The 14,735-nt window shown below is 47.3% G+C and overlaps 1 protein-coding gene across 2 annotated transcripts; it reads left to right on the forward strand.

The window, feature by feature from the left end:
• The first annotated feature begins 188 nt into the window (after positions 1 to 188).
• Positions 189 to 10,846, forward strand: Shox2 (SHOX homeobox 2). Of its 2 annotated transcripts, none has more exons than XM_005325702.4 (5): positions 189 to 1,214; positions 4,046 to 4,254; positions 6,608 to 6,665; positions 6,950 to 7,038; positions 8,507 to 10,846. In XM_005325702.4, exons 1-5 carry the CDS (start codon positions 869 to 871, stop codon positions 8,798 to 8,800), a joined length of 996 nt encoding a protein of 331 aa, XP_005325759.2. In that variant the 5' UTR covers positions 189 to 868; the 3' UTR covers positions 8,801 to 10,846. The 2 variants fall into 2 exon arrangements, with proteins under 2 accessions (XP_005325759.2, XP_005325760.2); XM_005325703.4 differs by having other exon boundaries at positions 192 to 1,214; positions 8,543 to 10,846.
• Positions 10,847 to 14,735: the final 3,889 nt, after the last annotated feature.

The raw sequence follows: 14,735 nt of genomic DNA on the forward strand, positions 1-14,735 counted from the left end.
AAGTCGTGACACCAACGCAAAATCCACGCCTAATTAAATTAATTAGGGATTCTTGTCAATCCTGGATTAATGGCCAAGAGCACAGGCGGCCGGAGCTATCTGAAAACCCCGACCGCCGGGGACCTGCCTCTTCTCCCCGCCCCCTGTGGTCCCCTTTGCTGCCCTCCCACTCCAGCCCGCGCGGACTCCAACCTCGATCATCCCTCTCTCCATCTCCATCTCTCTCTCTCTCTCTCTCTCTCTCTCTCTCTCTCTCTCTCTCTCTCCATATGTATCTATCTATCATCTCTCTCTCTCTCTCTCTCTCTCTCTCTCTCTCTCTCTCTCTCTCTCTCTCTCTCTCTCTCTCTCATCCCTGGCTCCCCCCCACCCCACCCCAGGTAGTGGCGCGGCTGCTACCCGGGAAGGGGCTCGCTCGGAGTTGCGAGGGGAGGTAATTTACTCAGAACAAGGGGCCGCCTTTAGGAAGTATAAATAGTGAGACTTCAAGCGCAGCGTCGCTATCAGATCTGAACTCTCCGCAGGAAGAATTGTCAAAGATCTTAACATCGAACAAGCGCGCTCCGGCAGGGAAGCATCAGTTCCCATTTCCCTCCGGCGCCCCCGCCCTTCTCTCCTCCTCCTCCTCCCCCTCCTCCGCGTCCTCCTCGTCCTCCTCCTCCTCTTCTTACTTCTTTTTCTCCTTCTACTTCTCCTCCTCTTTCTTCTTTCTTCTCCTTTTCTTCTTCCTCCTCCTCCCTCTCCTCCCCCACCCCTGCCCCATTGATGTGTTATTATTGGGGGGGCTGGAGCAGTAAAAAAAGGAGGAGGAAAAAAAGAGCGGGGCTCGGCAGGGAGCGGTCGAGCGCGGGGCTGCCCGGCGGCGGCGATGGAGGAACTTACGGCGTTCGTCTCCAAGTCTTTCGACCAGAAAGTGAAGGAGAAGAAGGAGGCCATCACGTACCGGGAGGTGCTGGAGAGCGGGCCGCTGCGCGGGGCCAAGGAGCTGGCGGTCGGCGGCGAGCCGGGCCGTGAGGACCGCAGCAGCCCGGCAGTCCGGGCGGCCGGCGGAGGCGGCGGAGGAGGAGGCGGAGGCGGAGGCGGAGGAGGCGGAGGAGGCGCGGGAGGAGGAGGAGCAGGCGGAGGAGCTGGAGGAGGGCGCTCCCCCGTCCGGGAGCTGGACATGGGCGCTGCGGAGAGGAGCAGGGAGCCCGGCAGCCCGCGGCTCACCGAGGGTAACGGCCTGACCCCGGCCACGGTTCCCCTTCCCGCCTTCCCGACTCGGCTCGGGCGGGAGAGGACCCCGAGGCCCAGCGGGGAGGGACGACTCGCGGGGAGAGCCCTGTACCCGGCTCTGGGCACTGGAGCGATCGTGGGGTTGGGAGTCAGCGTTGTGCACGGTCGTGGGTGGGGTCCTCGTGCGGGGGAGGGTGTGAGATTTGGGATCCTTCTTCCTGGATGCTCCCATTGCACCGAAATGCATGTTTTTGGCAGCTGCAGGATGGGCCCGCAGCCCGGACGGCCCGGGGGTGGACGTGGAAGTTCTCGGGGCGGGCTTTGAGAAGGGGTGCTAGCAGGGGCGGGCCAGGGGGCCAGATTAAGGCTAGCGTCTCCCCTGAGTTTGCGGGAGCCTCTTCGCGAGGCCTGAGGGAAAGAGAGAGGCTTCGACCTCGGGTTGAAGCTGCCGGCTTTGGAACTGTGGCCAAGAGCCCTGGAACTCCGCAGAGACCCTGAGTCTCTGGATCTTGGGAACTAAAACTTCCCGTTCGCTTTACGCCTTCAAGGCAGAACCGAGCCAAGGCGAACTAAGGTCCAGGCTATAAGCTCTGCTCCCGGCTGAGGCGTTGAGGTTTCTGTTTGAGACTTGTGCTTCCGATATTTACACAATTCCTTTACTACTCCCAATTATCCGGTTCTTCAGTGTGTGTGTGTGTGTGTGTGTGTGTGTGTGTGTGTGTGTGTGTGTAGGGGGTCCTTTGGTGCCAGGGAAGTGTTAGGAGATGGCTTTATCTAAATGGTGAAGCGTCCTGTACCAATTCAAAAGAGTTCAACAATAAAATTAATTTGGCACTTGGTTCTGCAGTAACTGGTGTACAGCCATATTTTTCCAATTAAGAAAATATGTGGCATGCGTAGAATCACATATTTAAGCAAGCAATTAAGTTGTTTATAACACGGTCTGTTCCTGTTTAGGCCATTAAGTGGAAATTTGGGGGCGAAATAGAAATTATATTAACTCCATTAATCAACTTGAAATGTAGACTTCTTTCTCTTTGAAGCCCCAAAACTTTGAGGGGCATCCACTGTATGGATGACAAGAAATAACAAAGCCTTCCCGCCCCTTTGGCAGAATCTGATGATATGTTTTCATGTTTAAATTTCACTGCAGTATCAGTAGGATTATTTCCCTATTAAATTGACTCTAATGTTTGCTATAATGTTAATCCACTTCCTTCCTGGAGGAAAAACAAATGCCCACAAAACGAAATCTGAGAACTAGAAATGCGGGCAACACTTAAGATTATCCTATCCAGAATGCTAGACTGGAGTGAGATCTATGGCTGTTCTTTTCCCAGAACCATCACCAGGTCCTCCTAAATTTGGAAAGTGATAGGGTAACTGTCAGGGTGCCCAGCGCTACCTCCCAACTGTGGGTCCACAGCCCCAGGCCTGAAATCTCTGTGAGCACAGTTCCTGAGATTGTTGATTTCTGAGCTCGGGGCAAGTTTTAATTTCTCTGTAGATCGGCTTTTCTGCAAATGATTTTTAACCCTTATGTTGATCCGGATCCTAGATTGGGAAGAACTGCAAACAGACAGGACTATGTAAAACTCTGTTTTGATACTTTAAATACCCTAATCGCTGACTCAGGCACAGAGAAAATTCAGGTCGGCACTAGGGTGCAACTCCTCTGATCATTGTCCTTTGGCCTAATTTTTTTTAATTACATACACACACACACACACACACACATTTCAGTGGCTCTGTGTATTCACACGCAGAACTCCTGTTTCTAAAGGGAAGAGAACAGGAAAGTAGCAACGGATGTGTGCAGACCCAGAGTAAAAAAAAAATGCATATTTTATTAAACATCCGTGCTGCTGGATGCATGAAAAGGCTTTGAGCAACCAATAGAAACCGAGGATTGGGAATGTTCCTCTTGAACCTGTTGATCTCTGTGGGTTTAAGCGTTTAGGGTCGAGTCTACGTTTCCACGGGGTAGGGAGAAGAACAGAACAGAGGCAGCAGTGGGTTTCGTGGACCACCCGAGGCTGGTTTTCCGCCTCTTGCCTTCTGACCGGGCTTGGGCGGCGAGCCCTCCAGGCCGCCAACATGGCGTGGGCTCTTGTGCTCCTGGTACCCAGGTCCCGCAAGGGGATTGGGACTGCCCGGCTGCCGGTGGAACCATCCACAAGGTCTGGCCCCAGCCCTGGGGCAACGCGGAGCACCAGGGGATGCCGGCTTCCTGCGCAGCGCTGCACCGGGGTCTTAATCTGCCTTTACGATCCTTCGGTCCTTCTGCCCAATTGTTCCTAAATTAGACCAGCAAGTTTGCGGGAGGCAAAGGGCTAGCGGCAGCGAGAGCTGGCCTGAGAACAGGCCCGCACTCTGGGAATGGCTGGCGTGAAAGACCAGTCCCTGACTCGCCGCGCCCTTCTACCCAGAGCGCGCTCTGGGATAGGCCGGGTGCGGCGCTTGTGGTTTCTGTGAGTGCGTGGGAAAGTGAGTGCGGGAGAGCGTGAGTGGAACACATTTGGTGTTTGCGGGAGAAGGCAGGAGACTAAGCGAGGGATTGTGGGGCGGTGAGCCTAGGCCAAATTGCGGAGGAGGTGGGTGGCCATAAGCCCACTGGCAGCCTCCGAGACGTGACCTTTGTGCGTCTCTGTATCCTCTTCCTCCCCGCAGGGCAAGGGGCAGGACAGGGATTCCACGAAGGGTTAGGAACCTCTACCCCTCTTTGAGGAAAATCTGGTAATGGGGTTTGCTGTGCTGTTTTTGTCTGTGTATACGTTGGTGTATGTGTGCATGGACACACGTGTGGTCCGGTATATGGTGCCCTCTCCAGTGTCCCCCGAGTTGAAGGATCGCAAAGAGGATGCTAAAGGAATGGAGGACGAAGGCCAGACCAAAATCAAGCAGAGGCGAAGTCGGACCAATTTCACCCTGGAACAACTCAACGAGCTGGAGAGGCTTTTTGACGAGACCCACTATCCGGATGCCTTCATGCGCGAGGAACTGAGCCAGCGACTGGGGCTGTCGGAGGCCAGAGTGCAGGTACTGGACTGTGAGATCTGGGCTGCGACCAGGGAGCCCAGAGCGATACGCCTAGGGTGGGACAGGCAGGTGATCTGATATGAGGTGAAAAGGGGAGGAATGTCTGTATAGGGTCTTATTTTCTAGAGTAGATCTTAGTCCTATGGCCCCTTCCCCCCATCCCATCTCAACATATGTTCCCCACAGAAGAGAGCTGTGCTGGGCTTGCTCCCAGAGTTTCTATAAACCACCCCCCCCCCCGCCTCGCTCTGGCTTTAATGTGGTTTAATCCTAATGGGCCTACTTTTATAAGGCTTAAAAAAAATCCCACGGAAAACGTTTTATCTCTGGATGCCTTTAAAAAGTTACAAAGAGTATTTTACTCGCCCGAGTCGGGTTTTCGTTGAGGGTCTGTTCCGGGGTCTAGGTTTGCCAAGCGGATATGCCAATTAGCTTTATAGATGTACAGGCTATAAAGGAAATTAGCAACTGTTAAGTGCAGAAATTTACAGTCTACTGTTAGCGGTCAATCCCAAACCGTGTGTGAAACAGTGGAGAAATAAATGCATTTGGTCACTCTTTGTTCGCTTATTCAAGGCAAGGAAAGGAACCTGCCGAAAGAAAGAGATTTTAAATTTTAAAACATCCCACAGATTTTACCGTTGGCATTTCCGAAGCCTTAACTCAACCAGTGCCATCCCCCATGAAGTTATGGTTGCAGATTTTCTTTATTGGATGTTGAGGTGGATGTAATAGCAAAAGTAGGCTTTGGGAGCATTTAAGAGGGGAAAATTATATATGTGCGCACATATATACATATCCTTCCAGTTTTATGGGGAACAAATTCAAACGTTTCAGATTGTATTTCCGTTCAAATAATAAAAGAGGAGAGAAAATGATGGTCATTATTTGAACACATGGAGCAGTTTTAGGCTCGAACATCTGCAGCTGCTACAAAGTATGGCTGTAACAGATACTCCCCCGTCTCTGGGCGCAGAGACCACCATCTGTAGCGAACTATGCGCAATTCTTATGGGGCTTCCCCGCATCTTGTAATAGGATCAGGGGTGGGGGGAAACAGAGCCTTACTATTGAAGAAGAGTAATAATAGGCAGGCTTGGTCATCATAGCACCAACAGCAGGGCCTCCCTTTCTGAGCCTCTCCTGCTTTGCTCTACATACTAAGATCTCTAGAGGCTCAACACCCCCTTAAAACCATGATAATTATTACAGTTAGGAGTATTACTATCTCAATTCCATTCTTCCAGGGGAAAAGAGTCAAGAAGCCTCAGGCCATGTGAGTTGCATAAAGAATGTCACCATGGCATGAAATCCACCCTTCTATTATACTAAATAGCAGGGGAATATTTGAAGATTTACATTGACTATAGCACTTGCTTTCAAACACATACCAGAAAAGGCTCTGAAGCAATATTTTCCTTTCATGGGATTTTAAAACATTAATTTGTAAATCAATCAATATGCTGTATTTATTGGACCTGGAGCATAAAAGCAAGTTTTATTTGAATTTTTAAAAATCTGCCATCCCTGCTTCTAAAAGTTAGCAAGTTATTTAAGATGGTAATACCCAGAAAATAGAGCCCAGGAGTTACTTGACTCCCCCCACCCCACCCACTTTCACAGAGTGTTCTGTTTTTCTTAAGGAGTGAACCTTATTGTTGCTCTTGATTTTTTTTTATACTTTCATTTAAGTTTTAGAGCTATTTTCTACAAGCTTCCCTACTGTCCTAACTGCAAGCCTCGGCTTTTTCTATAGAAGCAAATTAGATTATCATGATAATGGCACAAGTATTCTGCTACTTTGTTACCCTCTGCTGCACAGAGGAGCAGAGAAAATTCTAAACTTCTTTGTAGTGAGCCCTATATGACACTAATTACCTCTCCCTCCTTATAATATCCCTCCCCCCAAAAGAGGCATTATTTGCTTTAGTGTTTGGTTTTTCTTCAAGATGAAGCTAATTAATGTTACAAGCTATTACTTAGCTCATTCCTGTCAGGTTTTAACTGAGCAAACATTTAAACCCATTATCACTGTGGTGTCAGGTACCAGAGAGAGTTTTAGGCCTTGGGGACTCTATGGAAAGATGAAACCGGGACCAATAATTATTTGCCAGGAAATGTTTTTATCTTGCAAAAGTCTATAAACCTTTCTATTTTGTCATTTACTTACATTTTTAATTTTGGAAATTGAGGCTATTTTATATAGTTCAAAGACCGCTTGTTATATCTCCCAACTCTTACCTAAAACACTGATCTTTGATTTGTTGTTGTTGTAATTTTCTTTTGTAATTTAAAATATTTTTTGAGTCATAACATCTAGGTGTTTCCTCCTCCCCCCCCCCACAACTTGTAGGTTTGGTTTCAAAATCGAAGAGCTAAATGTAGAAAACAAGAAAATCAACTGCACAAAGGTATGTTTCTCCTACAAGAAACATTTGATATTCTAAGTGAAAAAGAGGGTTATTGTTGTTAGGAAAACAAAATAAATTTCAGACATTGATGGTCCTTGATTTGAGAAGGACAGAAAGTCCTAAAGTTTGGGAGTAAGTCACATTTATTTTAAGTATGATAGAAGTTTAGAAAGGTAACCATACAATTTCGAAGGAATCAGTTCTAGCTTGTACAATTCGGAAACCTGGAGAACAACACTGGAAATGTCAACCCCACATTGTGTTTTGTTCCCCTGTTTTCACAGGTGTCCTCATAGGGGCTGCTAGCCAGTTTGAAGCTTGTAGGGTTGCACCCTATGTCAATGTAGGTGCTTTACGGATGCCATTTCAGCAGGCAAGTACAGACTCTTCAAGCTATTTTTAAATGTGAAAAGACCTGAATGTTTGATTGGACTGTTGAATGTTCCCCTATCTCTGAGCCCTAATGTCCACACAGTTGAAGAATCAGAATGATATAGTGGACCCATTCTTCTTTAAGAACTTATACAGTGTCACGGTCCTGAATTCTTAGTCATGTTTTCATGGGAAGCCGTCAGGGGCCTGAGGGGAGTAACTGATACTTTCAAAATGCACTGAAGATTGCACTTGGGGAGAGGAAGGAAAGGCCTTTTGATTAAGATTTTGTCAAATCCAACACACAGGTTAGTCCTCAGGCACTTCTAAGGAAACTCTCTGAATATTTTCTTATAGGTATTTTCTACCTTTTAGTCACATTAAATGGCTCCCACAGAAGGAAAATAAATAAATACAAATACTACCAACTCAGACTTGTTTTTAAAAAGCTTCTGTGGAAACAAAGCTTCATCTCTAATGGAGAGGGAAGGTTTGGTCTTCCCCGGGCTGCCCAGCCTCCGCAATCCCTTTCTTAGCCATAAAGAAACCTTTAAGACTACATTTTAAAAGGACAGCCTGCAGCAATGATTTAATCCTGGGAAATCCCAGTGCTCTGAACTCCCCGCTTTCCAAGCCTGAGGGCAAAATCCTTTCCCAACCAGTGCCTGACCTTCCCCATCCTCAGCCAGGACCCCTACTCAGCAAGGCTGTGATGTCAAGAATTAGCTCTAGTCGCCTGCACCCTAGACTGGGGAGACACCTGGGTGAGCTCATATATTAAGAGTTAATGTTAGGGAGATTTTAACTCTCTTGGCACCACAGGACTCTGGCATCTGGTTGTGGGCTTTTGAAATAAGAGAGAATGATTGAAGAAAGAGGGAGGGAGGAACTCCAGAGGAAATTGTTACTACTCAAAGTGGGAGATCCAAGGCCAGCAATATCAGCACTACCAGGGAGATAGTTAGAAACTCAGAATCTCAGGACTCAATAATGCAGATTCAGAATCTGCATTTTAACAAGATTCCCAGGTAATTCTTATGGTAGGAAAAGTTAGGAGTACTGACTCACAATTATGTCAATTATGGTGAAGATACAATAATTTTCCTAAGTGTCACAAAAGTTTTGTGGCTTGCTTGTTGGCACTTCAGAGCTTTAATAGTGGGTCAGAGGTCATGTTCTAGCAATATAAATAGATGGCCCTCTCATTCATCCGCCCCACTCCCCAAGGAGCAGCCTCATTTCTGCAGACAGGGAGCCGGGGGCTCAGGGAAAAGCCCCACATTGAGTGAATCCTGAAGACCCCTGACACTGCAGTACGCATAAGGTGTCCCAGATTCAGCAACAGGCTGAGAAAGTCACTCTCCAGACAAGATCTCAGCCGCACTCCCCTCCCTGACCCCCAACCCTAACCCTTTCCCAGCTAAGCCGGACGCTGTTAATGCTCTGTTTCTATTCTGTTGTCACCCTAGGATAGTCATTGCAACGTGACGCCCTTGTCCTTTCAGGTTCAGGCGCAGCTGCAGCTGGACAGCGCCGTGGCGCACGCGCACCACCACCTGCACCCGCACCTGGCCGCGCACGCGCCTTATATGATGTTCCCGGCGCCGCCCTTCGGACTGCCGCTGGCCACGCTGGCCGCGGACTCGGCCTCTGCTGCTTCGGTGGTGGCGGCGGCCGCCGCCGCCAAGACCACTAGCAAGAACTCCAGCATCGCGGATCTCAGACTGAAAGCCAAAAAGCACGCAGCCGCCCTGGGCCTGTGACGCCAGAGCCGCCACCGCGCCTGCGAGGGGCGCGCCCGCACCGCCTCGCCCCGCTGCTCCTCGCTGCCCTGCAGACCTCCGACGCCGCCCTCTTCCGCCACGCTGGCCGCCCCTTGTCTCTCTGCATCCCTGACTCTGAGCGCCGGGCTCTGCACGGGATCCCGGGCTGCACGAGGCACACCAGTCCAGTAGCTCCTGGCCACCCACCGACCGTGGGCCTAGAAGGCTTTATAGGAGCTGGTTTGCGGGAGTCTGGAAAGAGACTGGACAAGGGAATGCTGGCACAGCGCAATGCGGCTCAGCAAAGCTGCAACGATGGATTCTTGCATAGAAACAAAATCTTGTTGACAATATAAAACGAGGAAATACAAGATAGAAAAGACAAACCAGAGAGAGAGAGAGAGAGAGAGAGAGAGAGCGAGAGAAGGAGAACGGGAACTTCTTATTGCTGTTTGAGATAAGCTGAAATCGGAGAGAGAAAAACGGAGCAAAACAATTTTAAAAAATTAAAGTATTTTATACATGTAAAAATAAGGGGAAATAACCAGGACGAATCTCGAGAGAGAGGGGGGAGGGAGTTACCAACTTAAATGTATGTTTTTTTAATGGGCTAAGAAGAAGGCAAAAACGGAAGAGGTATACTTATTTAAAGAATTAAGATGAATAAAATGCGCAGCTGGGAAGTTCACAGGTTTTGAAACTGACCTTTTCTGCGAAGTTCACTTTAATACGAGAAATTTGATAAGAGAGGCGGGCCTCCTTTTACGTTGAATCAGATGCTTTGAGTTTAAACCCACCACGTATGGAAGAGCAAGAAGAGGGAAGACAGTATGAAAACGAAGGAAGGAAAAAAATGATGTTAATACAATGCAGTGATGCCACAGACAATGATTCTGAGAAATGATGGCAGAACTGTCCGGACTGCGACAGTAAATTCTGGTTTGCATGTTACTTGTATTCCATTGATGGTGTCTTCCCCCTGCCACCATCACTCATGTACACGCAGTTCATTTTCATCTTCAGTAGAAAAGCGTCTGAAAATTTATACATATACATATAGACATATATGTATATATATATATATAAAATGTGTAGATTTTTTTGGCCTCATCTTTGATCCTGGGGAGGCACAGAAAAATGAAAACATCGAAATGGGGAAAAGTTACACTCTGGTTGTATCAAGAAGATAGAACTGGGCAGAAAATGTGGGGAAAAGAAAAAGAAAGAAGGCCAAATGAAATAATGATGGTATACCACCTTGCATCCTGGGACACCTAGTAGGCGCTCCACCAGTGTTAGTTTGCTACACCCCCCTTTTCTTGTATTCCCTCTTGCTGATTTCCTGAAGTCCTATTTGAGGACACTGCTTTATTTCCCCCTCTCTATCCTGTCAAATTCACCTTAAACAACACCCAGCTAGATACAGGCACTAGGTTTGTGTAAAATATGTTGATACACACAAACAAAATTTATTTTGGCTATAATGTGTGAACTGATGGTTGACTTTCAACATTTGCATTTTATCTCACAAAGGTGTATCTATTCAAGTAATCTTTTTCCGGTTGTTTGTTTCAATTCATGTAGCTATTTAAACCGGGATATGCTGGGATATGCTCGACTAAGCAATCGGCATCCCGATTCTCTAGCAGGCCTCTTAGTTGTGTGTGTGTGTGTGTGTGTGTGTGTGTGTGTGTGTGTGTGTGTGTGTTTCCTTCTAATTTACAAGAAAGAAGAAAAGCTCTTCTAACTGAACTTTGGTATGCGGTTGAGCTTTGTAACTATTTGTTCTCCATGAAAACAAAATTATTTATATTTGCCATATTTTTTCTAGTGTATTAAGTTATTTTAAACAAAAGAAGATGCTGTTATCTCATGACGTGTTGTCAGTACAAAATGTCTCGGCTCCATCTCTGTTAAACCTTTTAAATAAGTGCCAAGTTATTAATCGAAGACACTTTGCGATCAATTGAATGAAAATAGCATTGTTTCATTTGATGGGTTCGCGTCATCTTTGTTCCTGTTACTATTAAAATATCCAGGATAGTCTTTTCTTCTTCCTTGTTGATGAATGTGTAACTATATTTCGAATATACCAACTTGCAAAAGCACTCTCCTGTGCTCCTACGTGCAGCAGTCCCGGGGTGAGTGGTGGCTCTGTGGCTCTCTGGCTCTCCACCACCAGCGCTTCTCCTACCACCCCACGGAATGCACCCAGTCTAGATACCGGCTATGCCAAGTTCTTAAGGGAACGGGTAATATGTAAAATGACAGAGTAGAATAATCTCCTTCCCCAAGACAGTTTTTCGTTTTTTATTTTGCTATGCTTTCACCCTTGAAGTTTATTTGAGGACATTTTGGGAGGAAGAAAAGAATGATCACCCGGAATCCACCTGGGTTTGAATTGTGTTCTGTCGCTGGCTTGCGAGTGGGCGAAGCGCAGTGGAGGCGAGTCCCCCACCTCTCTTTTCTGTTCATCGCCTTGTAGGTACAGTTCAAAAGCAGAACAGAGGACAGTGTTTTAGGAAAAGCTCGGCCTTGCTGGTCCTCAAACTACACAGGAGCTTGGTCTCCCCATCTCTTGGCCCCTTTGGAAGAAATCCCACTAGTTACGCTTAGAAGAGCTGAGGGTCATCGGATGAGCAGAGACGCAAAGACACAGACTTGGCCAGGCCCGAAACGGGCTTTAGGATGAGGTGACCCTTCGCGAAGGGTGTGTGTGTGTGTGTGTGTGTGTGTGTGTGTGTGTGTCCCCTCTGGCCGCCGGCGTCCCCAGCTGGGAAGTGCCTGGAATCGCGCGGCCAACCTCTCGCTCTGTCACCGCACTCCCCGCTGTCACCAACCAGCCGTGCCCGGCCCGAGCTCGCGCTCCGAGTTGCCCCGGCAGTCCAGACGTGGGCAATGCGTTTCTGCTCTCAAAGGCCAGGGGACTGGGCTTGCGGCCTGCAGCGCCAGGCCTGGCGGGTTTCGCGGTGGATGAACTTTGCAGCGTGTTTAATAAGCATCTGCCCCCGGGCGTGGTGCGCCCCGAAGGGGCCTCGTCGCCCACTGCGGCCTGAGGCCTCGGGCGAGCTCAGTAGCCTCGGGGTTAGGCGACCGAACCCGCAGGCTCCAGCCCCAGCCCTAACCCAGCCCGGACGTGGTTCCGACAGTGCCTAGGGCCCCCGGGGCAGGGGAGAGGGCGGCTCCGTGGAACCCTGGAGGCGCCCTGCCGCTGAGCTGTGAGGAGCCGAGGCCGAGGTGCGTGCGGGCCTAACCGGCCAGGACCTGGACCGCACCTGCATGGCCTGGAGTCTGAGGGCTACGGGCGCGGGCTGAGACCTGCGGGACCCGCCGGAGTGGTTTGTAGGACTGACGATCCCTTGTGCCCCGCGCTTCGCTTCCGACAAACCCTCGGAGGCTAGCGGCCGCTTGCGGGTCCCCATTGAGCAGGGCCCTTAGGGTCCAGGCTTCCGCGCACGCTCACGCAGGGCAGGCTTTCCTGTATCGCCACGGCCCAAACTCTCCTGCGGGCGTCTGAATGAACTGGGTCCAAATCCGACTTCCCTGAACCATCCTGAGAGAGGGGCCTAGGAAATCTTCCTTTTGGATAAGGCCCGACGTGCATATTGTTTTGGGATCCTTGCCCCCAATACTTCAAGGAGTGCAACCCATCCCTACCTCCTCCAACGTTGCAGAATCCATGCTTGGGGAAAAAGTCAGTTAAAAGAGATTATCCAGGACATGATTAGTCTTAAGGACCCTATGAGCCAAGTGTCCTAAGAAGATCGGAGGCCTTTGCTTGGAGCGGAAGGGATATTCATCTATTGTTGAGTTCTCCGACCCCAGATTTATAACTTTTTAGCATCTCAGATGGTAATGCTTTAGTAAAATGTAATGCTCAAATTTCGGAACTATTTTGATTTCTGAAAAATGCCTTTTTGGCGTCAACAACACGGGATCCTGTTTTTTCTTCACAAATCAGTTTACATCATAAATTGCAAACATTTGCAATAAGATCTCAAGATTATTTATTTTACATAACCTCAAGCACTTGACTATGTTAAACACCAGTACAGAAAGTCAGTGAAATCAGTTTAATGTGTGTCAGGGAATTAAAGAACCACTCCTTTTCAACACATAAACAAAGCATTTAAGATTGTTTTGATTGTCAGTCTTCCAGTTTTTAAACAGTCTTACAATTGGCTATTAATTTTAGAGTCATTCTGTGCAAAAATAATTACTGAAGTTATATCCTGCTTTAATTAAATGTTTCTGGGCAGAATAAAATGGTGTTCTACATCGAAAAGTGGCTGATTGTTTTTAACATTCTATTATTTTAGTTCAAAACATAAATAAAAGTCTGCAAATTCCAATGGGGGGGGGAAGGTCTGAAATAGCTTCTTAATGTGCCATTAGAACAGTTAGTCAAAATGCATTAAAGCAACATTACAACCCAGAGATAATAAATATGCCATTCTAATGAGAGTGTTAACTTATGGATAATTTATTCAAGGTAGTTTGAACATTTCACATGGAATATTGTATTATGATCTGCTTGACTACTGTGATGCTTGTTCTTTAAAATCTAATTTATATAGGCTTGGGATATACATAATTCATAACTCCTGTTGATACATGTATACACACCCCAAATTTTAAATCTTTACAATATGTATGGATGTTTACCGACATGTTGGCAAGACAACTGAAATAAAAACATGAAAAGTGTTAAACATTACATTGCAAGCAAGTGCTTGCTTGCCCTATGCTTGAAGAAAAAGTAGCTGGAAATGAAAAAATTAAAAGGCTCAGGTAAAGAGGGAAAATGGAAATATTTCAGACAGGGAGCATTCTTGCATAAGAAACATGAAGATTCCCAAGAAAGACTTGGGGTGTGAGTGTAGACACTTCTGTGCCTGGGCAACACTTTCAGGTCTTTCCCTCCAAAAGCAAGCAAACAACATCCTGGGGCACTGTACACATCAGTCAAGGTAGCATTACATATGCATTCAGTACAGAAAAATTTAGTATAGTACTTAACATGGAGTTCTACTGGCATGAGGAAAGGTTTTAGAATATAATCAAATAAATCACATGGGGAGCAGCAAGCATACTTTTTTTTTTTTTTTTTCTCGCTGAACAAACTGCTCACATGTCCTGAGCAAGGATCTCTATAGACCTTTATTCATGCACTCTGGAACCACACTTCCTAGGTTCCGATCTCATTGCTGCCATAGACCAGTCCCGTGGTTTTGAATGATTTCATCTTTCCAGGCCTCGGTTTCCTTATCTGTAAACAAATATAAAAATAGTGTCTGTCCCATGGAGTTGTTAGGTTGAAGAGTGCCTTGAACATGTATAAAAAGCATTAAATGACAATTGTTTTTATAAAGAGGTCAAAAGCATTGAGCTTTGGAATATGAATCTGAGAAAAAAATTAAGTAGTGCAAGGCAAGGAGTAAATACTTCCCTCTCTGGGCAAGAGGAAAATATTGCCTACCAGTATGTGATTCTAGTTAACTGCTTAGCCTCATCTGAAGATGTGGCAAATGTCACAATATAGTTAGGAGACTTACCTACAAGAGCTATTTATAGACCATTCATGCCATCTACATGACAGTTGTCACTCTGCCATGCACAGCTAGTAAAATGAGATGGCAGGCATGGCACTTGCCCTTGAGGGGCTGACAATTGAGGGGAGACAGCTCACCAACACAGGATAGTGCCAGAAAGCATGTGGTAAATGCTAACTACTCCATGCATCTGAGTGGCCTACAACACATGTGGGGCCTGTTGCCTCATTTTTGGAAAGGGAACCTTTCTTGGAAATGAGTGGCCTTATGAGGGAATGGTGGAGCGACACCCAGAGGTTAAGAAGCACAGTTTGCTAGAAGTAAATGCGTGCCATATGTTGCTGTGGTTTGTGTTCCATAGGACCATCTGCGTTTTCCCCGGG

The sequence above is a fragment of the Ictidomys tridecemlineatus genome, chromosome 3 (assembly GCF_052094955.1).
Source record: "Ictidomys tridecemlineatus isolate mIctTri1 chromosome 3, mIctTri1.hap1, whole genome shotgun sequence".
Lineage (NCBI taxonomy): Eukaryota > Metazoa > Chordata > Mammalia > Rodentia > Sciuridae > Ictidomys > Ictidomys tridecemlineatus.